The 27,156-nt window shown below is 39.7% G+C and overlaps 1 protein-coding gene across 1 annotated transcript; it reads left to right on the top strand.

The window, feature by feature from the left end:
• The first annotated feature begins 36 nt into the window (after window positions 1–36).
• Window positions 37–27,156, top strand: LOC103470201 (transducin-like enhancer protein 1). Its single transcript, XM_008418436.3, has 20 exons — window positions 37–801; window positions 2,613–2,713; window positions 4,010–4,073; window positions 5,422–5,466; window positions 11,235–11,297; window positions 11,426–11,530; window positions 16,400–16,619; window positions 16,863–16,879; window positions 18,942–19,055; window positions 19,129–19,182; window positions 19,810–19,959; window positions 20,056–20,194; window positions 20,513–20,712; window positions 22,259–22,335; window positions 22,492–22,741; window positions 23,505–23,752; window positions 23,920–24,067; window positions 24,221–24,371; window positions 24,478–24,554; window positions 25,442–27,156. The coding sequence occupies exons 1-20, from the start codon at window positions 778–780 to the stop codon at window positions 25,547–25,549; spliced, it is 2,355 nt and encodes a 784-aa protein (XP_008416658.1). The 5' UTR covers window positions 37–777; the 3' UTR covers window positions 25,550–27,156.

The following is a 27,156-nucleotide window of genomic DNA, read 5'->3' as shown; positions in this document are numbered from 1 at the left end:
TTGGTCCGGAGTCATCTTGTGGGAGGGGCTGCAGTTTCGGTTAGTCTGGGAGCGTGAAACCGCGTGAGAAAGTTGCCATTGAGGTAAAGCGCTGCTTTGATATAGGAGCATTCGCACCGCTGTGGGGATTTTCGCTATCAAAACTAACGATATATTTCCTTCTTTTTTCGTAAAAATTCAAACGGACTCCATTTTCCACTGAAGCCCGTTGAGGAAATGCATATTCCAGTTGTTTTGACTGTTTAACCGCCAAGTAGCGACCGCGGCGAGTCAAGTGGGAACTCTTCACAGCAATTAACTTGTGTGGATATGTTTCTGATGCTCTCACTGAGAACCGACAGTTTGCGGCTCTGTGGCTTGTTGTTCTTTTGATTTGATTGAGTTGGTGGGCTCTTTGTACCTGGAATACTCTGAATAAACCCGAAGACAAACGCCGGAGTGCCTGAGGTGGATTCGAGGTTTCTCCTTTCTTTCTCACCTGGTTCGTACCCTTCTATCTAATGAGAGGTTTGCCGTGCTTACACGGTTGATTTGCGGCCGCTGGAGCGCACCAAGAGACAAGACCGAGAGACAGCGAGGAAACGGTCTGTAAATTAATTCAGATCAGCAAGCAGGGGAGGGGTGGGGGGGGTCGGTGTCTGAGAAATAAACGATTGTTGACCATCATAAACAAGGCGGATGGATTTGTTTCCTTGATCCGGAGCTTTATAAACACACCCCTGTTCTTTGATTCCTCCTTGGCGGGGTTTGAAGCACTCCTTCCCCCGGAGAGAGAAGATGTTTCCCCAGGGGCGACACCCGGTAAGTTACTTCCCCTCCAGCAATGCTTCACCTGGCAGTAAACGACTGTTTACGCCTCCTCTTGCACCTCATCGTTAGTTTATCTTGTGCGAATACCATCCCATATATGTTTAGAGGAGCAGAATGGATTGACGGGGCCAATGTAACTTAAAAGTTGTGGGATATTTTAAATGTGCGTCTGCTAACAGGGGCGCCAACAGAGAGGTTTGTAAGGGATCATCAAATGGAAGGCCCCTTGGAGTAACACTAAGATTAGCTGATAAACTTCCAATTTTATCATCATATTGTCTTTTTATGTCAATTACGATAAAAGTGACAGTAATAAAAAGGTATCATTAAACAAGTCTGTTCAAGTCACTAAAAATTAAACATACTATCAAGCAGAATTGCATACAATTAGTTGTATTTAAAGCATTAATACAAATCATTCAACACTACAAAAGTAGTTCAAGCACTTAAAGTACATTTCCTCACTACATTATTTTGTGAGTTTATTTAAGTGTGTTGTAATGTTAAAACTTAAGTTTCTGTTTAAATTCATTTTCAAGTATTTTTGTACCTAATAACTACCTTGTATAAGCTAATTTGTGATATTGGTTGGGTGGACGGTTAATTTTCCCAATGGCCCGCATGAGTATCAATGATTACAGTTGAGGGTCACTGGCTGAAAATTTGTTTCTATGAATCAGTCATCATAACTGAATGTGGGGAAGAAACTGCAACGTGTCGAGCTGAAAACAAGAGCTACATAATATATCACACCACAAACGGTATCAATTTGCGAAACCGTGCAATCGCGTGGCTTGGATGCAGTATTTGTTAGGATATTTGATAGATACTGTTGGATAGACTTGATTATCTACACATGATGTTTTTAGTGGCTGAGATGGGCTGAGATGCTAAACCTCAGAGAGTTCTGGGAACATTGTGGTGAAGGAATAGAGATTGGAGTCAATGCAGTTATATTGAAATTATAGATTGTCCTAATTATCTGGAGTCTTACTGAAACATTATGATATTCTAAAGAATTAAGTTTAGAAAAAAATGATTTAAAAAAGAAAATCAAAGTTGTTGTATTTGTTTGTTTATTCTCTTGATCCTATTCAAGCAGACATCTCTATAACAGCAGTCTGTTCTCCACAATAAAAACCACTTTACTTTGACTTTTTAAAATAAATACTTCACAGTAGGGCAGTCAAATTGTTCTTGCTGCCCGTACTATATGACATTTTAGTGCCCAGGCCAGGTGTGGGCATCTACTGCAGCAAGACTCTTAATGGGGTAAATGTCTTCTCAATGTATTGCTAAGGACACATTTGGCTTTAAAAATATTGTTGTTGTTTTTTTTACCCCCTTGTCTAAAACATAAGCAATGCATCTGGATCTGCTTGCAAAATTAACACGCATTCATGTGGTGTTTTCTATTGACAGCACCTGTCTGGAACGTCTAGCCAGATGTGGGCTGCGGACCATTAAATATCTGGATCTGTGTTAGAAATCACTTGTTTTAGTACCCAAACACTTAGTCCATGATGATTAATACACTATTTTTTTTAGCTAAACAGGTGATCCTGGTATTGTTTAAGGATGGTAACAGGAGTGAGTGACAAACATTTAAAAAGGGACACTAAAGGACACTCCAAAGAAAACATATAAATACATAAATGACATGTTGCAGGTTATCAGACCTGTTTTTTTCTTCTCTTAAATTTCTGAATGTAAATATTATTCCTTTAAGATCCTCAAGCCATTGCCTTTTTAGCAGTGTTGGGCTATAATGATGTTGATGATTCAGTTTGTTTTTGTGTTAGACACCGCACCAGGCTCCAGGCCAGCCCTTCAAGTTCACCATTCCAGAGTCACTGGACCGGATAAAGGAGGAGTTCCAGTTTCTCCAAGCACAATATCACAGGTATGTTTTCTATAATAACTATAAAGATTATAATAATTATTATTAGTCGGATAATGCAGTTCAATTCAGGTTACTTATGGTGCTAATTTTCAACTACTGCTGCCTTCTGAAGACATTTTACCAGACAAGCAGGTTAATATCCATGCCAGTCTGACTTTATAGGCAGATTCAACAACATACAAAGCGATCAGAATTATAATCTAATACAGGAAAATATAATTGCTCACATAATGCCAGATCCAGCAAACCACATTGAGTCACTGAATTTGTAGGAACCCTTCCTCCTGAGCAATACTTGTGGCGATGGTAGAAAGAAAAGACTAGTGTTGGCTGTAAAAAAATGTTCAGCAGAACCAGACATGTTGTCAGCAGATATTTGCTGTGACCAAATGGGTATTTTGAGGACAGAAAGCTGATAGAAAAAGAAGCAGAGACAATCCAGGTAATTGCAGCAATTACTTCAAATAGTACATAAAAAAGATTATTCTAGGAGAAAATAGAAAAGTGAAGAATGGTATTAGTATGTTCCCACCGTCTAATCCTACAGCAACAAAGCAACAGTGATAGCTCTGGAAACCTTAAGACAATCTGACTATAAGCTTTATCCAAAATGAAGGTTTTACACCAAGCCTCTAAAGTAGACAATCACAGAGTTCAGCTGTCTTTACAGAGAAATCACTCCACATTGTCCTTTACTTTTTAACTATGAATCTCACCCTACCCACAGTCATTTCCCCCTTACCACAAAGAAAACAGCAATTCTGGTTTCAGCCTAACCCATAAACCTGGATTAGGTTCACATACATGAACATGAAAGCACACACATTTGCAGCAGGCATCAGTGTTGGTTCTTAGACTGCGGTAGGTCTAAGCCTTAGTGATGGGTGAGAGCCAAAGGGTGGCGTGTGGGCTCAGAGTTTCATAAATCACCCCTGATTTTTTTTCTGCGTGTGGGTGTGTGTGTGTGTGTGTGTGGTAGTAATATTTGTGCACTATAGGCCAGGGCTGCTTGTGTGCAGTTATCTTCCCTTGTGGTGGTTGTGTGTGCACAGGCATTTGTTTGTGTTTTTGGTGTGGGTTGGCAGCGAACCACATTGTGTTTTTAACTTCACATCTTGATAAAGCAGAGTTGAGGCAAACCTCCCACATCCAACACTTTGATTTTCAACATTTGACAGCAGAAATACATGTTTGCTTTGGTGACTAAATGGAAGCTCAAGTAGAGATGGTTGTTTTTGACAAGATGTGTGGATGTACAACTCATGACTCACTCTTATTTATTTTTTTTTCCCCTAGTCTTAAGCTGGAGTGTGAGAAGCTGGCCAGCGAAAAAACAGAGATGCAGAGACACTATGTCATGGTGAGATCCCAGCTTTCAATTTATTGGCCCTGCAATGTTCCACATGACAAACTGCAGCAGGGCTGCATAAGTGTCCTTGGGGTAGATCATGTTGTTCCCTACCCAGATGTAAAGTGAACTTTAATCTTTTCAAAGAAAGGGAAATGACTAATGTGGATACTTTATTACCTAAATGAAGAAGGCTTGTATAAAAACCACAGCAACCTGAAGTACCTCTTGTTTTAATTATGTGCAAATGTTTGTCTTCTCCTTACTGAGGCATGCCTGTAAATTGTTAGTATATATTAACATTAGCTTAAAAATAATAAACATTGCAATGGTACCCAAAAACACAACGGTAAAATCAACTTTAAAGAAAATTTACATACATCTCAGTATCACAGCAAAAAAAGCCGACATTTTAAATTTGACTTTGTTTACATTGTTTATCTGTTTATTTTTTGTCCATCAGGACAATACCAATGAATGCTGTTGATTCTTTGACACAGGTGTTTCCGCAAGTGTGTTCAGTTAACTGATCGCCTGCATTTATTACTGATTGCTAGATGAAAAGTTTAGACTTCTGACTCATTTATTTCTAAAAGTATCTCATGATGAAAGGAATGCTTTTATCTCTGTATGTCTGACATTGCTTACCCATGCAATCAATAATTTATAATAAACAAGTTTACAATTCTGCACTTCTGATTTTATACAGACAACAAAATCCTCTTTATCTGTGTAAAATTATCATTCAAAGTCGCACCTCAATGAGCATTGCCAGGACTAATGCAAGCTTTGAGAATGCTGGTTTAGGGACTGAACAACCAGGCAGTGCTGTGGTAACTCATTTAAAATCACTAATGCTTAGTTTAGTTAATACAGGATAGAAGATTTCAAACAAACAGATGGAACTGCCTGAGAGATGCTCCAAAACACAGCAGTCACTAAGCGCTTACCTTCAAGGGTAAATTTCAGTACTCTTTTTACATAAAGACGCTAAGCTTTGTCCTTAAGGTTCCTTTGTTTACTGTTACTCATATCCAAATAGAACATTTTGATGATGCATGGGAATGTTTAGCTTACTCATTTGACTGTTACTCAGCACAACATTTCAAACAAATTATGTTTGGGGGATGTCTGCTGTCTCAGTTGAGCTCTAGCAGTTAGTGTGCATACAGCCACCTTTCAGTCGTTAAACCAAACTTTTTGGTTGTTTTATGGGAAACAACGTAAATGAAAAACAGACTTGATATGTTTAACTGATGAGATGCTGTAGTGCTGAACATTCATCTGTAAAGTTGGGTTTACGCTTTAATGTTTTATTGTGACAGTTGGTGCTAACCCTCTGACTCTCTGTCCTCCTCAGTACTATGAGATGTCATACGGCCTCAACATTGAAATGCATAAGCAGGTATGGCTGCCTATCTGTCTGCTCACTATGTCTTCTTGTGTCTCTTCCCTACGTTCTCTCTTCCACTTCCTCGTGGCGGGGTTTTGATGTATTTAGTGTGTGCACCTATTGATGTGTCCTTGTGTGTGTCTGCGTGCAAATGTGTTTGTGTGTTAATGGTTCGTGTTTATGTGTGCTACACTGTATCTCTGCCCATGTGTGGATGTGTGTTTATTTGTGATCGATGGGGCTCTGTCTCCATTTCCCCAGTTAGGGCCGGCCGGCTGAGCCCGGAGGCAGAATGAATGGCTCTGTAGATTGATTGGTGCTGTCTAGGGGAGCGGCCTGCTTTATTACATTAGATGGGCAGGGCTGGGGAGGGCAGAGGAATCGATCAACGTGAGGCCAACCGAGGAGATACAGTGTATCTCCTCGGTTTTTTTTTATTTTATTTTTTTGATAAGCTGGGAGCTTAAAGTCAATGGAAACCTCGAATGCAATGTAATAAAGAATGTTTAATATACACACTGGTACTTGCTGGAGGGGACTCTTGTCTCTAAACTTTGTATAATGAATTCAAATGAGAACAATTTAATGTGGTTTAGAAAATTAACTTAATCATGAATGCAGACATGTTTACAGAAGAGTTCACAAAAACATCTGCACATTCCCAACTTATAAGAAATATGGTTGACGAGGGAACCCTCTCACCTTTTACACACGCAAACCAACATTTCCCACAGGAGTGTTGCAGAGCTGAGAGCGTTTGCCAGTAATTACCACAGCTATCGACCAGTCAGACCAGAGGAAATTGGAGGTGGATTGGCTTGGCTACTTCACTGAATAAAGGGAATTTTTTTCTTCTTTTTCACATTCTTTCTCTTTAATGTTTTTTTTCCCCTCACATTTTCCATCTCCTCTGTTGCCTTTCTTTTTATACTCCAATTTTCTCCCTTTTTCTTATCACTTCCTTACTCTCCAATAACTGGTATGGGATCTCTTTCTTCTTTCAACCAGACCCCCACCATCCATCGCCTTTTTTCACCCCGTCTCTATTCACTCTGTTCCTCTTTCATTTTATATCCACATGAAGCTGGCGTTCACTCTTTGTGAGGGAGATGCATCTCATCCTATTGTTCAAACACGTAAACACAAACGCACACACACGCACACTAAAACTCCAGGGGAGGTCATTAGCTTGGGGCTGCAGTTGTCAGAGCAACAGGCTTCTGTGGGCGGGTGGTACGGGGATACAGACTAACAACCCACCTCCTGCTGGGGATGTACAGGGGGATGGGGGTTGTGTGGTAGTAATGCTCCAATTATACGTGTAATGGAAAGTCTGTTCTTTTTGAACTCATTCTGTGTGCATGTGGGAATCAAAACTTTTCTCTCTCCTCAACTTAGTTTAACCCCCCTGCCTCAATTAGAAGGCTGCCATGTATTGTTAAAATGTAGCTTTCCAAAAAACAAATTGCTATAAAAAAAAGTATTACAGATGACTTTTGTTTTTGCTGTTTTGTCATACTTGAGAGTTTTCAGATCAAACGCACTTAATTTCCAACATGACCTGAGTAAATCTAGTGTTGGAGCATTCAGTATTTTACATTAGATGTGGTTTTGCTGCTGGTATGCTTCAAATCATGGTCCTGCTACTTTTAAATTTTAGACATAGTTCTCATATGTCTAAAATTTAGACATATGAGTGTAGGCATCACACTTGCGCAAACTCTGACAGCCAGCCATCTTGGTAGGCAGTTGCTATGGAATTGTTATAACAACAATAACCAAGCTACAAACTTAGAGCTAGCTTTCTCCTCATTCCTGTCTAACTTAACAATACGTTCGTTACAAATATTACTCGGTTACAATTTTTGAGTACACTACCCATCTCTGTGTAATACTGAAGTAAATATCAGTGATATTTTGCTAAACTGACATTGAAATATTAGTGATATTTTGCTAAACTGATATTTTGCTTTTATCTGCATGCAAAGATGGACATGTAGCCTACTTGTATGTCACTACATGTACTCACTCTGCCAGTCATCAGAAACTTGTTATTCACATGAGGAGTTTGTACGTTCTTTATAAAGCCATTGAAACACTGACTGTGTGCGTCCATGGAGTTCAGGCTGTGAAGCTCCTCCATGCTTCAGACTTGTTTATTCAAATCAGTTCAAAAATCAAATCTTCAAAGAGCTGTTGTAGACTGTAGGATTAAAGACTGTTGTTGTGATGAAGAGGATGTACAGGATTCTCTATATCGCCTTTCATTTTTTGATGCCTTCTTTCCGCCTTATCACCCTGTTTAGCCTTTTCCACTGGCTATGATTTTGCTTGCCCAAAAAAACTTACCCCACAAACTGAAGGCAGAATGTCATTTTCATGATTGCTGGTCCTCCAGATCCAGCAAGGCATTCTCATACCTTCACACTACTAGGTTCAATTGTAGTAATGAGTGTCTACTTCTAAAATGGTATTTTGCCTTACAAGAGTTACAACATGACTCAAACATTCAAGATGTTAGTTTTTGAGGTCTTTTAGTCTGCCTCATGTTGTCAGACAGGTTCTATTTAAGAGATCTATTGTTGTCTGGCAGAAATCTGATAATGTCAATCTCTTATTAAATGAGTTTATAATTTGAAAACTATTTTGTGTATTTTCTATACTGTTTTTGCCTCAAATTACATTTTTTGTTATGAAACTTTAAAGTGTGACAACAAGCAAAAGAAAAATCTACAGGGTGACATATACTTGGTGATCAATATCAGTAGACTTGCTATGTTAATTTTTTCATTATTTTTAAAAGACAAAGCCACAGATGTCTGTTGCAACTTTGATTAATCGTGATTTTGTTTAGTGGGTTAGATTAGCTGGGATAACCTGATAGTAGCTTTGCTCAAGATATTCTACCTGCCTAATCACTTAACCTTTTCTACAAAGCTAATTATAGGCTTACAACAAGATTCTGTAAATGGATGAACACATGTAGTCTGCCTGAAATAGATCTGTATTTAAAGCTCGTTAAGCATTGTTGGCTGGCTTGACATTGAGTCTTTGGAGAATGAAGGTGAGACCGTTTAAATGACTGAGGTGTGTTTTTGCTTTAGAAAGTCTTAGAGTTGACTGTGAGAAAAAGGATACACAAAGTTACCAGTGATGAGTTTGGACATGGGTATCGGTTTAGACTGGTTTTCCTCTCTCTAGATGATGACATTTTCTGACGAAAACGTTGCAGAAAGTTGACATTTTGGACATAAATGATGTAACACGGATCATTCTACGGATTATTTTAAGTTGCAGGTGATTTACAGAGTTGCTTACTATATAGTGTACTATTTGTTACACAACACAGAACAGGCAAAAGACGGCTTTCTACCTGCAGCGTAACACGTACTCTGCAGTAGGCAGATAAGGTACAAAGTTGCATACTGTGTGTAACACAAATAGAAACACTCCAAGGTTTCAGAATAACCTTTGATCTACTGTTGTTTCATCGCAGATAAACACACTATTGATTGTATTTCAAATACATACGCTTACTGATCTCATGTCAACAGTAGTTCCACACTGACTTCGGTTTGCGCTGTTTTAAAAATGAATGCTGTATTTGCTGGAGTATGCAACCCAAAGATTTGTCAGTTTACAGGATGAGTTAAAGTGGCTTTCATCTTTAAAAAGGGTTTGTCAAAATTAAAACGTGTGTACTCAAGTATTTGAGATAAATTTGATTACATCCGTATAAACCGTCCTAATCTCCACTATCCAGAATAAAAACAATGTAATGAAACAGCAACCAATTTCAGACCATAAACCTCACACTGATGAATAAATTCTACCGTCACATTATAAAAGTCAGGTTGGTGAGGTCGTGAGACTTGTGTGCTTTCGGAGCTTAAAGTTGGGATTAAGGAACCAAACGCGTGTGGCTAACAAGGCGCAGCAGTCACCTGAGCAATATGTAAAACATGTGGATGGTTTGTTACTGTGCTGAGGTATATTAATGACGTAATATTGGGGCGGGGTTGACTTCAACTCCACATTCTATGTGAAAACCATTCAGTTGATTGGAAGGCGCAAACAACATGTAGCTTTTCAATTGAAACAATTATCTTAAAAGGCTTCTGCTACAGAATTCTTCTCAGTTTATTTTCTATAGTCATGTTTTATTACATAACTAAACTAGCTGCTAATTGTTTAATTTTGGAATTAAAATGTAGAGGAAGATGTATTGTCCGTTATCTCCTACTTTACAATCATGACAGCCTGACTTCATGGGTATTTGAACTTATTTTTGTTGATGAATTTTCCATTCATTGTCCGAGTTTTCAGACTTCTCTTTTAATTCAGCCTTCGTTTGAAGTTGTACTCTAATCTCCAGCGTTAGATTATCCTCATTGACATTATGTCAATGTTATGTAACTGTCGTCATAGAGATATTGAAGCTGAAACAATATTATGTAGACCAAATAACGAGTTAACTCTGTTTGTTAGCTTAGTCTCAGTTTACTTTGACCTTATTTACATTTGTCTGGGTTGTAATTTTATAAATCTTGCCAGTTATCTTTTCATACTTTTTGCATATAGTCATGTAGGTTAAGGAGTTGCTTGTTTGGTTTGGGATTCATTGAGAATGCCCTGGTTCCTGCTTAAGCTCATTCTAGCACATAATTGGCTGAACTGTGGCAGGGTCTGTAGTTTGGTGAGTTGCCAAGTATGTGTGTGTTGGAGCTTTCCAATTAGAGCAAGTATATTTAAGCTTAAAGGGGAATTGCTTCCTCGTTTTCAAAGAAATTCACTCTTTAAAACAGTAAATACTTGTGGTTCAAGGGTGACAAATATCTCAGCAACTTTTATTGAAATAATCCACGTCTTAATTACAATTCATGCTGACGTATAGCGGTTAGTGGAAGTTTTTTTTTTGATGTCTCAACAACATTTCCATGAAGTTTTGGATTTAAATGAATTTCAACGTTTATTTTCAGGAGCTCAGTTGATGCGATCACTTTTCCCGCATGTTTGCTGTGAAATACAAAATACAACAATGAAGCTTGGTGAAATGTGAATAAGTTAAAAGCATATGAACAGTTGTGGGTGATATATTTCCATGCGCCATGTTCTTCAGCTTCTATTTATGTTGGGTGGGACGTTTTCTCTGTTGAGCCATTACAGCTGATATTTGATGGCTCCTCCGATTCTCTCCTCACGCTGGACGTTGTTGTATCTGTTTGATTGGATGATGTATAATATGGGACACTTTATCTGATTTGGAGCTACTGAGGGGGGTATCTGGTTTCAGCCAGTTGTAGCCACCTCCGGGGGGTTTCGGGGCAGGCGGATGTGTTGGCATGGATACCGGGGGAAGGAAAACTAAGTTAGGAGGTGATTAGATTATGTTGAAGTGCTGATGGGAAAGAAGGACAAGAACACAGGATAGAGACTGAGCTAAAAGACATAAAGAATAAATTTACAGAGACACTTGACATCTCCAGTTGTATTAGAAAAAATGTTATTGTTCTGATCTGAACAATAAGAACCCTGAACAATCAGAACCAACATCTGAAATGAATTTGAGTGCAGATAGAAGTTGTGTTTATGTGTAGCTTCGTATTCAGATGAGGCTTTCCGTCTATGCCTGGGTTTGTTCTTAAAGCGTGAGTCTGTGTGTGTGTTGCACTTGTATTGGTTTATTGGTATAACTGAACAGCTGTTATTTTTAAATGGATGCAATTATGTTATTAACAATCGAGTCTCTTTTTATCTCCGTGTGCCTCCTCCGTCATCAGACTGAGATTGCCAAGAGACTAAACACCATCTGTGCGCAAGTCATTCCCTTCCTCTCACAAGAGGTAAGTATGTGTGTGACTTTCCTCAACAGTCTGTGTTTTGTTTGATGTTTATACACCTTTTTTTATTTTAGTTATACAAGCTGCCTCTCAGACATAAGCATTGTTCTGTCTGTCTGCGTCTGTTACAGCATCAGCAGCAGGTGGTTCAAGCTGTGGAGCGGGCCAAACAGGTGACCATGGCAGAGCTTAACGCAGTCATCGGGGTACGTGGACTGCCAGGCCTTCCACCTACAGTGTGTATTCCTCTAATTTCTTTTCACTTACACAAATCCCATGTTTTTATGTTCTTAAAAATGCATTTTAGTTTTGAAGATGTGGAAAAAGTATAAGATAGATCCTCTGAGAGAAAAGAGTTCTTTCTTTTGTTTCCTTTATGTGGCTTTAATACTCTGTGTGGCTTGTGTTGTGGGTAGTGTGGTTGTAATAGGTCTATATACACACACCTTTCAACTTCATTTGATTGAAAATTCCTTTAAATAGCCATTATACAAATGCTGTTCTGATTTAAATGTAACTGCACTCTTAGGTTATATGTATTACTTATTTGATTTCACTCGAAGTTAGAGCTGCACCAGTCAGAGACCAGAAGAGGCCAACCTAATAACACACAATTTGACACAATTATGACTTAACACTCTGGTTGATTTTGATTAAGTTTTTTTGTTTAACGAAAATGAAATAAGAAATTAGCCACAACTTTGTAGATGCAAAAAAATGAGTATTTCAGAAATTTCTTCATTTTCTGTTGGATTAAAAAATGTTACCTACATTTAATTACCTGTAGAACTTTGCTGATTTTTTTTGTTTTTGCGTTTAATTGAGTTGGTCAAAATTAGAGTTTGCTGGTCAAACCTTTAAAAGAAAATTCAAAAGTTTGGTGATGAAGAAGCATGATTGATGAATCTCTGATGCTGATTTTATCACGTAAATTTCCATTCTTTATCAGCTATTAACACCTTTTGTGTATTCCATAAGCTCTTTTTTAACTACTGTAGCTATATTTATCAAGGTCACTGATGGTTCATTTGCTGATAGGTGTTTACAAGAATGAAATTGGAAACTTCGATAGGATTCAAAAGAAAAATGAAAGATTTAAATATTAGAGTCAATATCACAAGCTGTATTATTAAGTCTGTTATAGAAATGTCCCATTCAGGTTTGTCTGTGTATTTTACATTTTGAACTACAGGAATTTAGACCTAAAAAAAAAGTGAAGTAACCCTTAAATTCTAAATCTGAAACGTGTATCTTACACTAACTTAATTTTGTGTGCAAGGCAACCCCCCAGGCCCCCCAAAAAAACCCAATTAAAAATCATCCTTTTGTTTTGTGATTCACAAATGGAGCAACATTTAAAGACATCAAATATAGCTAAAAACCAAACACTGTAATCAGGTCAAACCAGTTCAACCATTAAAACTGGTCTGAAATTATGTCACAGCTGGAATGAAAGGCAATGTTGTGTTTTTTTTTTTTTTTTTTTTTTTTTTTTTTACCACAGTGCTTTCAAATTGTTTCCACCTTGTATGTAACTGATACCATTTCATTTATTCATATTGGGTTCCCAAAGGGCAGCCACACAAACTATTATAAGATGGTGGACACTTAGTGCTAATTTACAGCATGTTATCCAAACACAATCACATTATTTTAGGAGTCATTCATTAAACCTCCACCAATAATACATTCGATCTAATCTATGAACTTTCATTGTTCTTTATACCAACCTCAGATTTAGATCTTGATGATCAGAGAGCTCATGGAAAGTAGTGGCAGCATTGCTATAATAGAAAAACAATTGTGAGGAAAGTATTGTTGTTGCAATATTCAACAATATTTTAGCAATGCCATGTTTGTTGTATTATAGTGCATTCCTGTAGAGTTGTTCAAAAACATTGTTTTTAATATGCTCCGTTGTGTACAAAGGAGCTGCAATTATAGTTTCTGCCATTTTGATCGTTAAAGTCAATTTGAGTAGAAGCGACCTTCTGTATTATATTACACAGTTGCTAAGCCATCTACCAAAAAACTTTATTACTTTTCTAAACTTCAGTCTGTGTGATCAGCAATTTGTCGCTGTATGGAAAAAGGTTTGGGTTGCACCTAGATACACTCACTTAAATCACTGAATCACGCTGAAGGTAGTCGCTAGACACCAGTAGTGGAATATTTCTTTTTTTTGTTTGTAATAAATTAGATTTAATTAAATGTATTTAATATTTTGTAGACTGAGAAGCATAAAGGACATTGATGAGATGATTGATAGAGAACGTTCAGTTCCAGAGTGAAACAAAGTTTCCGCCCTCTTGGAGAATGAGATGATCTTTAAGTAGGAATTAAAAAAAGAATCTGAACCTTTGTAGCCACAGGGCTGAAGGGGGTGGATTAGAAGTCTGAGTTTAGGGGATTGTGGGAAAAAAGGGGGGGTGTATGTAGCTTTTGTTTTTGCAAAGAGTGGGCAGGGGGGATCAGAGGGTTTGATCCCACTGGGTTTGGTTAAATGTGGGGAGGGCTTGTTAGCTGGCGTGGACTGATGGGGGGCTTCTGTTTTTTGTGTGATGGGGTGAGAGGTGGATTTGGCAGTTGCTTTTTGAGTCTTAATTGCAGGATTTTAGTGTTTGTAAAGGAGGTGAAGGCGGGGGGGGGTCACAACGTTGTCCTTACACCCAACCCCCCCCTCCAACCTCCTCGTCTCCCACGCCGGTCTGTCATTCACCCTGTTTGTGAGTTAAATGAGTGTAATGAAGCATGCTGCCCCTGCCTCCACTCACACACACACCCCAAATATATTTGTACACACCCACTCACACTAACATCCCATGACAAACTGGGCTCCCCTTGCCTGCACCAATACTTCCCCTCCATTTACTCCCATCAGGGGTGCTTTTTGTGTATCTGTGTGTGAATGTTTGCAAATCTGCTTGTGTGTGTGGGTGCGCGGGGGCGTGCGCGTGTGCGTGTGTGTGAAGTGTATCTGTTATCCTCAGAAAACAACAGGCAGCAGTAGGATGGTTGAGTGAAGGTGTTTGTGCCTGCCTTGTTTATTTAGACTGTGTTATATGTGTTTGCATGATCATGTGTGACATGTTTTTCTGTTTTTTTTTTTTTGTTTTGTTTTTTCTGGAGGAGAGGGGGGGCGCATGCAAGCCAGCTCTGGAAATTGAGCGTCAGGCAGGCCATGTGGCCAAGAGAACGTTTAGTAGTTTTGCTTTCACTCGTTGTGGGGTGGTGGCGGACAGCGAAGGACGGATGGAGAGGAAGGGAGAAGGTGGAAGCTCAGAGGGTGGGGTGGGTTAGTCAATTAGGTGAGATAAAAGTCGGTTTGACCTTCAGCACTCCTCCCACCCCTGCTGAGTCGCCTCCTGTGCCCCCACGCCTCTCCTCCCCCATCTTCCTCCTCCCCTCCTAGCGGCGAATCAGTGAGCTCGGATTCCCGCGGCTGCTGTCTGAGGAGGCAATAATGATGTTTGGGAACACAAAGACATTTCACGCTCAGACGAGCGCCTGATTTGGTGTGAAAGAGAGCAGGGCTGCCAGCCAAACTTGCCCTCCCTTTCTGTTTTTGACCCTCTTGTCTCCTTCTCTCCTCTCCTCTCCCCTCAGCCGCCTCGCTCCGTCACCAGATCTGACGGTGCAAGCAGCAGCTGGGACTCTCCTCCCTCTCCTCCTTCGTCATTCCTCCTTTTCCTCCCGGTCTCCCTCCCCCTCCTTTCCTCATCCACATCCTCAGGCTTTGGGCTGTGATCCCAGCTGTCAGTATTGTTCAGTGTTTGACCTCAGAAAGAGGAGTGAGTGTGTGTGTGAGATGGTGTGTGTGTGAGGCAGTATATAGGGGGGTGATGATGTGTTCACCCTCTTGAAGAAAGCAGCAGCTTGTTGAGCCGATGTAAACCCCAGACACCAAGGATCCCATTCCATCTGTTGAAGACTTTAATTGGGCCACAGTGTTGATTGATAAGGTTACAAAGTACTATTGATTTTTTTTTTTTTTTTTGTGCATGTGTACACATTAGGGGTCTATGTTTTATTTATTGGCTCGTTTGAGTTGTAGGTGTCGATGGTTTTCACATTTTTGGCAGCTGACAAGTTGTATTTCAGGCAACAACTAGGGAGCTTTTTTGCTCATTTAATTGTCAGGATTTTGTCATTGGTGATTTGACTTTAACGTTTCAAACACAATTATTTTTCTGTTCGTTCATGAGTTGGTAAGTTAGCAGTTTCTTCCTAAATTGGATTTGGCCTTTCACTGCCAAATGCAGAAATATGACGATCAAGGCTAACTGGAATCTTTTTGCCTAAATATTAGGATTTTCTTTGTCCATATATGTCCCTGTAAAATTTAAACTTCTTCAGCAATATATCAGTTTAATTACTAATCTTTTTACTGCTGAACATATTAGCAACAGACCTACTGTTGGAGGTTTAAAATCCGTTGTAATATCTTGTGTAAATTTATAGTTTTCTTCTCCCTTTAAAAAGTTCATCTTCTTGGAACTTGCTGCAAGAAGCCTTCAAATTGAATGAATTAATTTCGTTTAGTGCGTTTAGATCTAAACTAAAAGTTCTTGAGGCAGATCCTATGACATGTACCTGTTTTTTTATATAGTTTGACATCTTTTAACTGTGTTTTTGTGTTTTATTTGTTACTGCCAACTGGCCAGGACTCCATTGAAAAAGGGGTTTTTAATCTCAGTGGATTTTTATCCTGGTAAAAAAATAAAGGTTAAATAAAAAATAAGCGGCAGTTGGTATCTGCAAAGTATGGATATTATAAATGTAAATGTGTAGGCATCTTGTCAACTTATCAAGTTTTAAGCTGCAGACTTGTTCAGGTAGCGTGCCGTCACTCGCCCGGGTGACAGGTCAAACATTATATCCCCTGATATAATCTTCCATGACGTCACAGAATTTCCTTCCTGAAACTCCTCCTCTTCCTGCTGAAGCTTGGAGTGAGTTAATGCATTGCATTGTGGGATTAATTGCAGAATTCCCCCACCTTCAAACCCTATCTCCAGCTTTGTCTTGCATCTGAACAGTGCCCTGTCTCGTCTCCCAGCTAATCATCTGTTCCTTTTCTCTCTTGTACTTGGCTTTGCCTTCAGCAGCAGCATCTATCCCATAACCATGGCGGCGCTCCGGTTCCCCTCACTCCACATCCCGCCGGCCTGCATCCCTCTCAGCTAGGTGGTTCAGCAAGTCTCCTGGCGCTGTCGGGAGCACTTGGTGGTATTCCTCCCCATCTTGCAGGAAAGGAAGGAAGTGAGAAGAAGCCTCACCTTGGTGGGCCGGATTCTCACGCTGCAGGACCTGATCACCTCAGGGGTAAGAAGACTTTTCTACCACCGAAAAGCCAGATGATATGAGATCAGTTGAGAAATTGGTTATGTTTGCACTAAAAATGTTTGAATCAGCTAATCACGACCAACAAGGTTTTGTCTGAATGTCGCTGAAATTTAAATTGCTATCTAGAAAGATGCACTCAACGTATTCTCTTTTGTTTTCTACTTCGGTGAACACCCGACCCTGTGACCTCAACCACGTGCTTGCTTTTTCCAATGGCAACAGAGCGAGAACCTGGCACAGTAAGTTCTTCCGGTTTCTGTTCCAGCAGCATGCTTTCTGCTTTCATTTGTCTTTAAGGGAGAGTTTGGTTTGGGGGAATTGGGGATGTTGAATGAGAAAGATTAGCGTTTCTCAGCTGGGTTGATATCTGTGGTTCAGTAAACGTCACTTTACGTCAACCAGAAACAAGTTTAAACAGTCGGCTCTAAGTAAATAGATTTTACACCACAGGGGGAAGTTTGGCTTGGAGGTGCTTTCAAGTGGGACGATACATTCTGATTACAACACTTCACAAAATGCATTATATATATATATATATATATATATATATATATATATATATATAATATATATATATGTGTGTGTGTGTGTGTGTGTAATTTTCAAGATATTGACAAGATTTTCTATGCATTGAGAACAAGACTGGGATTAAGTTTTGAAGTAAAGTATTTTACAAGTCTTACAATGAGTATAGCAAAAAAAGAAAAAAATCTTTGTATTTTCAGGTTTTTATCCATCTGTCCATCTTTCTGTTCGTCTCCTTCTATCCTTTTATCTGTCTGTCCATTCTTAAGTTTTTTTTTTTTTTTTACCTCTGTTTCACCTTACAGATGCCACTATGAACAGACGTACCTTGTTGTTTGTTTCACACTGACGTGACTTTCGTCCTGCATTAGTCTGTTTTTATTATTGTTTTTGAATTTGTTTGGGGAGAGGTTTGGCCTGCTTGTTTAGTTTTTGCCCCAGAACGGCTGTGAACTGTTAGATTTCCTTTTCTACTCCAAATGAGCTTTTTAGCACGCTCACAAACACACACACACACAAAAATAGGCGCACGCACGTTCAACACACACTTTTCTCTCCTAGTCTGCATTGTTGTGCCTATTTAACACCTCAGTGAGCAGATTACCCCCTTCCCTTCCCCTCCTCTTGCATCCCCTGATCCTGCGCTTAAAGACCCTCATTGTGTTTAATATCAGCACCGCTGAGAGGGGAGGGCTTGGGAAAGGGTGGGAGCGAGGGAGCAGCAGTCATATGACACTAAGCTTGTGTGTGAGCGAGAGACACCATGCTAAAAGCAAACGGGGTGGGGGGAGAGACCATGGCGGAGGGGGAATCGCTTGCGTTTTGCGGGTCAGTGCATTTGGGCTCGACTCACTAAAACCTTTCAATAAAAGGGAGGAGGAGAAGAGGGAGGGGCAGCTGGAGGAGGACGACTTTGGCAGTATGCAACCCCCTCTCACTCTCTTCCTCATCAACCTTTCTTTTCCTCCACACCCTCCCATCTTTTCTTTTCCCATTTTTTTTTCGTCACCCCCTTCCCTCCTTCATTTACCCTTTTCCCCGTCAAAGTGCTGCTCGCTCCCTCGCTCAATGCGTGCATGCGCTTGTGTTTGTTGGATGCACATTTCATTGACAGACTGAGACTATAATGGACTCAACATGAAGCTTTAATCCATTAACAATAGGATCCGTTGGTCAGGAGGCCAGGGGGGGAGACTGCTCTGTCTTTGTGTGTGTGCTTGGTCTTGGGACTCTAGAATATTATGCAACTAATACACACTGACAGCCTGTTACACTCTTGATTCTACACACAGGCTTTCACAGTCAATTACACAATGCGCGCACACACACACACGCGCACACACATGTGCATGCTGCAGCCAGTGCAGCTTGTCAGAGCCAGGAGAAAGAGTACTGATAGATTTCGAGAGCCACTTAATGTAATCATCAGCTTCAGAGGCATGTGTTTGTATTTGGCTCTGACTGGCTTTGGTCAAGTGAGAAAAGAGATTGCTGTTAAAGTGTTAGCGCTGCTTAACTCATGATTTTGCCAAACGTTAATCTATTCCTGAGCAAGAGTCAGTTTTTCTAACTTGCTCTACGCACAGCTGGGAAGCGCTTGTAATTAGTGACTGATGGGGCCAGCAGTTTAGCAGGTTGATGCAGAATGCACACACAGCAAAGCAAAACCTAAACTGTGCAGTTTGTTTGTCTTCCACTCTAAAGGGCTTTCTTCTATCTTTCTCTCTAATCTCTTTATTTCTATTATTTTCTGCTCTGTCTGTCCTCTACCTACAGAGCAACTCTCTGCTTCCGGAAAGTTTGAGAAACTCAGATAAGCGCCGCAACGGTCCTGACTTTCCCAACGACACTAAGAAACGCAAAGTGGAGGATAAGGATTCCAGCCATTATGTGAGAAGTTCTTCTGATTTTCTGTCTCTTTTTGTCTAAAGTAAGGCTTTGATGATATGATTAACTCCATTAGGATAGCGATGGAGAGAAAAGTGACGACAACTTGGTCGTGGATGTGTCCAATGAGGTCAGTGTGTTTCTATTTTTTGTTGAGTAAAACTATTTGTACTCCTTGACCTTTTTCACATTTTGTCAAATTACAACTTGAAACTTTACTGCATTTTATTGGAATTTCATGTGATGGAGCAATACAAGGTTGCCCATTTTCCAATGTAGCTTTACCAAATTTCCTGATTCCAGTGCAAGAATAGCATACACACAGCATGGTGGAGCCACCTCTGTGTTTTGCCATGCAGATTGTGTGTTCAGGTTAATGTGTGCTGAGTTTTCTGTCACACATCGTGTTTTGATTTTGCTCCCCTTTGACCAAAGCATCTTCTTCCACATGTTTGCTGTTTTGACATGACGACATGACTTGTAACAAAGTTCAAACTGGGCATCTTCTTGCTTTCATTCAATAATGGCTTTCATCTTGCCACTCTTTTATTAAGTGGTGTGATGTCTTTTTCAAAATAAAATCCATTTGTTCTGAGGAGAAATTACTTGGTCAAATTACACACTTTGTAATGCTTGCGGTATCTTGGAGGGTTAATGTTGACTCTTTGCTTAGTTTTCTGATAAACAGGAAAATCTGTACATCACTGTTGTGGAGCAGCTTTATTCTCATGTACTTCACTGTTTGTTTTTCCATCAGGATGCAGCTTCTCCTCGCGGCACACCGCTTCCGTCCCCCAGAGAAAATGGCCTGGATAAGGCACGTCTTCTCAAAAAAGATCCTTGTAGTCCAGCCTCGACCGCTTCATCGGCCAGCTCCTCTTCTCTCAAGTCCAAAGAGATGGCAATGGTACAGTTGTCTATCTGCTTCACTGCGTTGCAGAAAAACACAGTTTATGACTGAATATATTGTCTTTATATTCTTTGATTTGTTTCCGTTTGGCAGCGAGATAAGGCTGGGACCCCTGGTTTAAAGTCTAGCACTCCAACACCCAGAGGCGACTCTACACCTGGTCCGAGCTCCACTCCTGGGGTCAGACCAAGCCTATCAAAACCCCCGTCGATGGAGATACCCCATCCACCAAGTAGGTCTTGCACAAAAAATGTTTTAATCACAGTTGAAACAATTCAAATGTCCTTATTGTAAGTGAAGAGAATGAAAACTTGCAAGACTTCTTCTCAAATGGATCAAAATGAATTCTTTTAATTTCTGTAACACATTCTGCTGATGGTAACAGAAGTTTTCTTGCTCAGTCATTTATTCTTATGACACACATGTACTCTTTAAATGCCGCAGTAAATTTGTTTCTGGGAGTTTAAGTTTTTTCTTCTGATTTCTCTGGACAAAAACTGGATTTTTTTTAAACAAAAGGACAGACCTCACTTTTGTTGCATTTCTCCAGCTGCAGGTCTGCGGACTCCTCTGGCGGTACCAGGCCCGTATCCGGGTGCCTTTGGGATGCTGCCCCATGCAGCAGGAATGAATGGAGAGTTAGCGGGTGCAGCTGGTGCTGCTGCTTATGCTGCAGGCCTGCACAACATGTCACCTCAGATGAGTGTGGCTGCTGCAGCCGCTGTAGCGGCGTACGGTCGTTCACCAATGGTGAGTAGAAAATTAAGCAATTTATGGAACATGCTAGCAAATTTATTTTTCTTCTTCTTCAATATTAAAAATAAGAAGACAAACCGCACTAAATTAAACTTACAACTTCAGTGTAACTTAAATATTTTAAGTTATCCTTACTTAAGATCTTTGTAAATACGACCAGTAACTTGCACATTCCAGGTTCATATGGGTGCTTGAAAATGTGTTTTGTTCTTGTATCAGGCAGGTGTGTGAGAGATATTTCATAACATAGTTTTGTTATGTTTTACTGTCCCTCCTAAAGAATATAGAATACTATCACAATACGTTCTTAATAAAAGTAATAAATTACATCATATAATGGAGAATTAAAAGTCTTTTTTTAGTTCATTTGTATAGTTCTAATCTCCAAATGTGGGGCTGCAAAAATGTGGAAACTTACCTTGAAAATGCTTGAACTTTACTTTAGAAAAATTGCATAAACCCTGACTTCCTTTGTTTTTCTTTTTTTTTTTTTTTTTTAGAGGGGGGAGTTTAACAACTGTGGTTTCTTGCGACATTTTTTTTTTGTTTTTACTCCATAACCACCAAAATATGGGATTTAAAAAACTAAAATAAAATCACATAAAAATGTGCATAAGTGGAATTAAAATGGAATATTCTTAAATGCAAAGAAAAACACAATATTAGTTAATTTTATATCTCCCCAGTGTGGGTATTAGCAGGATTTAGATTAGTAGGGACTTGAGTACTAATATTTCATTGGGTTCTGTAGTGGTTGCTTTTTTTTCCCCCTTTGATTTTCTGTAAAATCACATCTGGGGCTAAAGCTGCAGTCGGGTCCAAGCTCCTTTTTAATTTACTATCTCAATATTTATTATGAGTTGCAGCTTTGAGGAAGTATTCTCGATGTTTTAGTACTCATAAGGTTTATGACTCCAACATCTGTGTAGCTCAGTTGACGTTGGTTTGCCTAGTGTAGGTTTTGACAGTAGATCAAACATTTGCACTTTCAGATCTAAAGATCAAATTCACTTGTCACGCCTTAATCAAACATGGATGCCATCGATTTCTGTATTTAGGGAGTTCACTTTTTTGTTTTACTTTCTGTGCTGTATTTGTACTTGAACAAATTTACTTTGAGGTTGAGCGTTATTCCAACAAGAAGGGGAAGAAATACTATTGGCTCCACTGACTGCCTGAGCATTTTATCTTCCAAGCTGTGTGAAAAGTTGACAAATGCAGAGCATCATTCCACTGGTCTTTGTGAGCAATCAGCTCATCACTTCTGGGTGTATTTGCTCAGTGTTCATTACACAGTTTAAATAGGTTTAGGAGACACAGCTGTGTCTGGGCAACACTTGACTCGGGGTTGTGTACTTAGCAGCTCCATGAGTTTGTGTGTGTTGGATCAATGTAGGGAGGAGGGCAGTAAAATCATGTTTGTCTTGTGATCATGAGGGTTTGTGTTGTTCTCTGTAGGCTAATATTGACCTGTCTCTTTGGTGTCTATCAATGGGACATATGTGAACTGTCTTTCTAAAATTTGTCTCCTCTTTTCAAGGTTGGGTTTGATCCTCACCCTCACATGCGAGTTCCTGGAATGCCCCCTAGTCTTACAGGAATTCCTGGGGGAAAACCGTAAGTATGATTTTGCTGTCTGGAATGCAGAAAAAAAGTATGATTCCTAAAAAGCCATGTTTAGTCATTATATAGTATTTTCCTTTCACGTTGTCTGCTTTGTTTTGCTCCCATAATTTTCTGCAATTAATTTTCTCTCCTCCTTTGTGCATTCAGTGCATACTCCTTTCACGTTGCAGCAGACGGACAAATGCAGCCAGTTCCTTTCCCCCCAGATGCTTTGGTGGGACCAGGAATCCCTCGTCACGCCCGCCAGATCAACACGCTGAACCACGGAGAGGTGGTGTGCGCCGTCACCATCAGTAACCCCACCCGCCATGTTTACACAGGAGGAAAGGGATGCGTCAAGGTCTGGGACATCAGTCACCCTGGAAATAAAAGCCCCGTCTCACAACTCGATTGCTTGGTGAGTAAAGTTTGAAGTTGTCTTGATTTTTTTTATTTTTTTTATAGGATATTTGGAACAAAAGTGACCACATTGTGTCATTAGGGTGAAAAATCAATTGTGGGGTTCCTCAAGGATCCATTATTGGGCCACTTTAATTCAACATCTATCTTTAATTACAGAGTACTACAATGTGACTCACTAAATGTATGCTTACAACACAACCTTATTCCTGTGCGTCACCACAGCCTGCAATAATCAGTGAGTTCAAAATATCAATGACTTGATGGAAAGATTTCCTTCTGTTAACCAAAATCAGAAAAATGGGTACACAAGTTCTTAAATCACTGCACTGGCTTCCTGTTTGACATGAAAGACTTTAAAGTTTTTTTTATTGGTCTGAAAAAGCATTTCTAAGTTACTTCTCAATAATTTACCATGTAGCCCCCTCAGGTTTTCAGAGAACAATTTGAGGCATTTAAGGACTACGCTCCTCAGCTCTGGAACAAAAGCCCTGAAAAACTTTGATGTTCAGACACCTTAGGACTAATAATATTTGTTTTACTGCAGTTTTGGTTCAGAGAGTCTCACTCATAAACTTCTTTCCCAATTATTGAGAAATTAAAGCTTGAGATTGAAGACAGACAGCATGACTCTTCCGGAGCAAAGCGGCAGCTTTTCCTTAACTATTCATTTGTTTTAAAATGGCATTTGAAATTTTGTTGTATTTCTGTGTGACGTTTTAATTGTTCAGCAAGTATTTCCTTTCATCCTACATCATCAGAACCGAGACAACTACATCCGCTCCTGCCGTCTCCTCCCTGATGGTCGGACACTCATCGTGGGCGGTGAGGCCAGCACGCTGTCCATCTGGGATCTGGCCACGCCCACTCCCAGGATTAAAGCCGAGCTGACCTCATCAGCACCTGCATGCTACGCTCTGGCCATCAGCCCCGACTCCAAAGTGTGCTTCTCCTGCTGCAGTGACGGCAACATTGCAGTCTGGGACTTACACAACCAGACGCTTGTTAGGTAACAGACGAGATGCGTTGATTCTGCAACTAGAACTGACGATGTGGCAAGTTTTTTGTCGTAACTTTAAACGCCTCAGAAATCAACGGTTCTTTTTGAATTCCCTCTGGAGTGATGTTGTGTCTTGGTTCCTTGTTTAACCATGACCTTGTGTGTGTATCCTGCAGGCAGTTTCAGGGTCACACAGACGGAGCCAGCTGCATCGACATCTCCAACGACGGCACCAAGCTGTGGACAGGAGGTCTGGATAACACTGTTCGCTCCTGGGATCTCAGGGAGGGGCGGCAGCTGCAGCAACATGACTTTACTTCTCAGGTAAACACTGATCAGAAAATCAACTGATTTCTAAAATTAATAAAAGTTGCTTAGCATATAACATATCAAGTAATAGTGAATAAATCCTAAGTGAAACAAAGCTACATTTTCCCACCCAGTTATAAACTCGAAGCTAATGCTGTTTCTGTCCAGATCTTCTCTCTTGGCTACTGTCCGACGGGGGAATGGCTCGCTGTTGGAATGGAGAGCAGCAACGTGGAGGTCCTTCATGTCACCAAGCCTGACAAATACCAGCTTCACCTACATGAGAGCTGCGTTCTGTCCCTGCAGTTTGCTTACTGTGGTAGGAAACTCTGTCACACATTCAGGAATGTTTATTTATCTTAGGTTCCCTCTTTGCTGGTGACGGCATGTTGTTGACAATGTGATTGTTTTTGTGTTTCACACAGGAAAGTGGTTTGTGAGTACAGGGAAGGACAACCTGCTGAACGCATGGAGAACACCCTATGGAGCCAGTATTTTCCAGGTTAGTTGAAGGAGTTAAAACATTATCTGATTAAATATGTTAAACTGTAACCTTCGATTTAGCATCCAACTTTGACGTCCCGTTACTTTTTCTCTACTTTGAACGTGACTCCATTTCAATATTTCCATGTCAGGGTACTAAAATATCAGCATATTGTTCACGTTAAACCAGCTGCTTCAGTGTGCTTCGATTTTGTGTTAGAATGCTGATCCTTCTGAATGTTTGTCAGTTTATGTGCGTTTCCACTATGAGGTCCAGAACTGTGACTTTTATGCGAATCATAATTACTGCAGATGTAACAAATTTCACATCTCATATGATTAAAGTGGAAACCCTTTTTGTTTCCTTCCCAACATTCAAACTGTCATTAGTTCAGTTTTTGTGATCTGTGAAGGAGCATCACCATCCACCGAAGTTCAAAATGCAAAATAAATCAATGAAATAAATCCAATAATGCATTATACTTTAATTATAATATGTATAAAATGTTCTAACATTGTTGTTTACTTTCTCTGCCTCCACTGATGCTGAAAGTGGAAGTCGACTTTTAATTTAATGTTTTCAAGGCCAGCAGATTCATTACTGTATTACTGAATAGAAACTCTTTAAAGCATTGTAATATACAATATGAGAAACTGTTTTTTATGTCATTTACTAACAAAAATATAGATTACAAAGTACATTGAACATGCAACCACAACAAACCCATTAGTTCAGACTACATACCAAAAATGCAACCTTCCTACTCCAGTTGTTTGCCATCAGTGTTGCAGTTTTATAAAGGATGTTGTGATAATTACTCTGTTAAAGGATTCATAAAATCTTTTGGTTTCACTGGAAGCTTTTGTTTCTTACTTCTTCCGTTTTCCTGCTTGTTTTTTTCGCAGTCTAAAGAATCCTCCTCGGTGCTAAGCTGTGACATATCTGTGGACGACAAGTACATCGTTACTGGATCAGGAGACAAGAAGGCCACTGTTTACGAAGTCATCTACTGAAAATATAACTAAACCCACAAACATTCACAGAATTCTGATGATGTTCACCTCGACTCATGAAGAGGGGCGTGCACAGTTTTCTATTCCATCTACTGAAAAGACACATATTTGATCTGCAGATATTTATTGTGCCTGTGAACATGCCTCTGTGACCACTGGGAAGCTTTGTGGAGCGGTATGTTGCTGGTTGAGGACGAGGAACCGTGTAGCTGTTGGCAGTTTCTGCTTTCTGAAGTGGACCAGCTGCTGGTCGATGACCAAAGGGGAACTCTGTCTGACCGGACCACAGGCTTCTGATGAACACTAAACTCACTGTAACAACCAGAGGAAGATGGGGGGGAAAAGAGAAATGAGCAGGACAGGCGGACGAAAACCGACAGATGGACGTTTTGCAGTGTGTACAATATAAGCTGTTCTGTGTTTTACTTCAGACTGTTGATCTTCCAGCATGGACATTGATGACTTTTGACCTCGGCTTGCGTCCCTGACACACCTACCATCTAAGATGTCTTAACAGTAACTCTTTTTTTTGTTGTTGTTGTTTTTACTAACTGCACAGTAGCAGTAGCGGTCCACCCATGCACTGTACTTTTTATTGTTAAAACGAATCAAATGGGATGTTTTGATTTATTTAACAACAATGCCACAAATGAGCCGCAATGACATAATTCACACAAGTTTCAGACACGGAAAAATGTAAAAGGTGTCCATTGTCTGAAGAATTTTCAGTGTTACAAAGGGACCTAAAAGGGTTTATAACTGGGGGGATATTTCTTCTCTAATCCTGTTTTGAAAGAACAATTGCTGAAAATCTGAAGTAAGAGTTTAAGGGATTTGATTTAATCCTCAAATTCCATTAATGCCCTTTTCATAATTTGCCCTATTAGCATCTAATTTCTACTTTACATTTTCACTCTTCATACTCGCGTTTTCTCCAGGGTATTTACTAAAGGTTAAAGCTGTTTATCAGTGAAAAGGTGTTGAGCAGTCTTACTGTGATTAACTTTTTATTTCCCAGAACTTACTATGTTTGAGCTTAAGAGTCCACAGATTTGTTCTGTTAAAAGTTAATTCCCATCAAGCATTTCAACGCAAAACACTCAATGTCTTATTGTTTGAATAGTTTACGCTTTGTAAACTGGAACCAACTATGATTATTCTGTCTGCTGGGTTAATTTTCCTGAGTTAGTGGGTATTTTTGGTTTTAAGAAAAGACCATAAATAGTAAACAAATGATGCAATGTCTGTCAGACAGTGTCACTTGTTCTAACATGTTGAGATAAAATACTACCGTGCTTGGGGGGGTTCTCTCTTTGCAAAGCATATTGTAACGGCAGAAGATTAAATTATTGAAGTCATACTTCAGGTTAAGGAGGAATTTGTCATTTTTACAAAACTCATTACATTGTCTTTTTTTTTGTTAGTTTTTTTTTTTTTGAGGTCTGTAAAAATGTATATATCTTTTTTTCTTTCCTACCAGACATGCTGTAGAAATGACAAATTGTTTTTGTACATGTTTTACATTTAATCAGGAATAATTCTAAATGGTCTTAAAGTAGCCAAATGATCGATTCGTCTCAATAAATGTGAGTTGTTTTTTTTTTTAA

The sequence above is a fragment of the Poecilia reticulata genome, chromosome 9 (assembly GCF_904066995.2).
Source record: "Poecilia reticulata chromosome 9, P_reticulata-male-v2, whole genome shotgun sequence".
In the NCBI taxonomy this organism is placed as follows: domain Eukaryota; kingdom Metazoa; phylum Chordata; class Actinopteri; order Cyprinodontiformes; family Poeciliidae; genus Poecilia; species Poecilia reticulata.
The sequence above is the reverse complement of the archived record's forward strand: the minus strand, read 5'-3'. Positions and strand labels throughout refer to the sequence as shown.

Coding starts and splice junctions, on each gene's coding strand:
- LOC103470201 (XM_008418436.3), top strand. CDS start 778: ATGTTTCCCCAGGGGCGACACCCG. Junction 19,183..19,809: donor TCGTGGATGTGTCCAATGAG/GTCAGTGTGTTT, acceptor TTTTTCCATCAG/GATGCAGCTTCTCCTCGCGG. Junction 24,068..24,220: donor AACATGACTTTACTTCTCAG/GTAAACACTGAT, acceptor GTTTCTGTCCAG/ATCTTCTCTCTTGGCTACTG.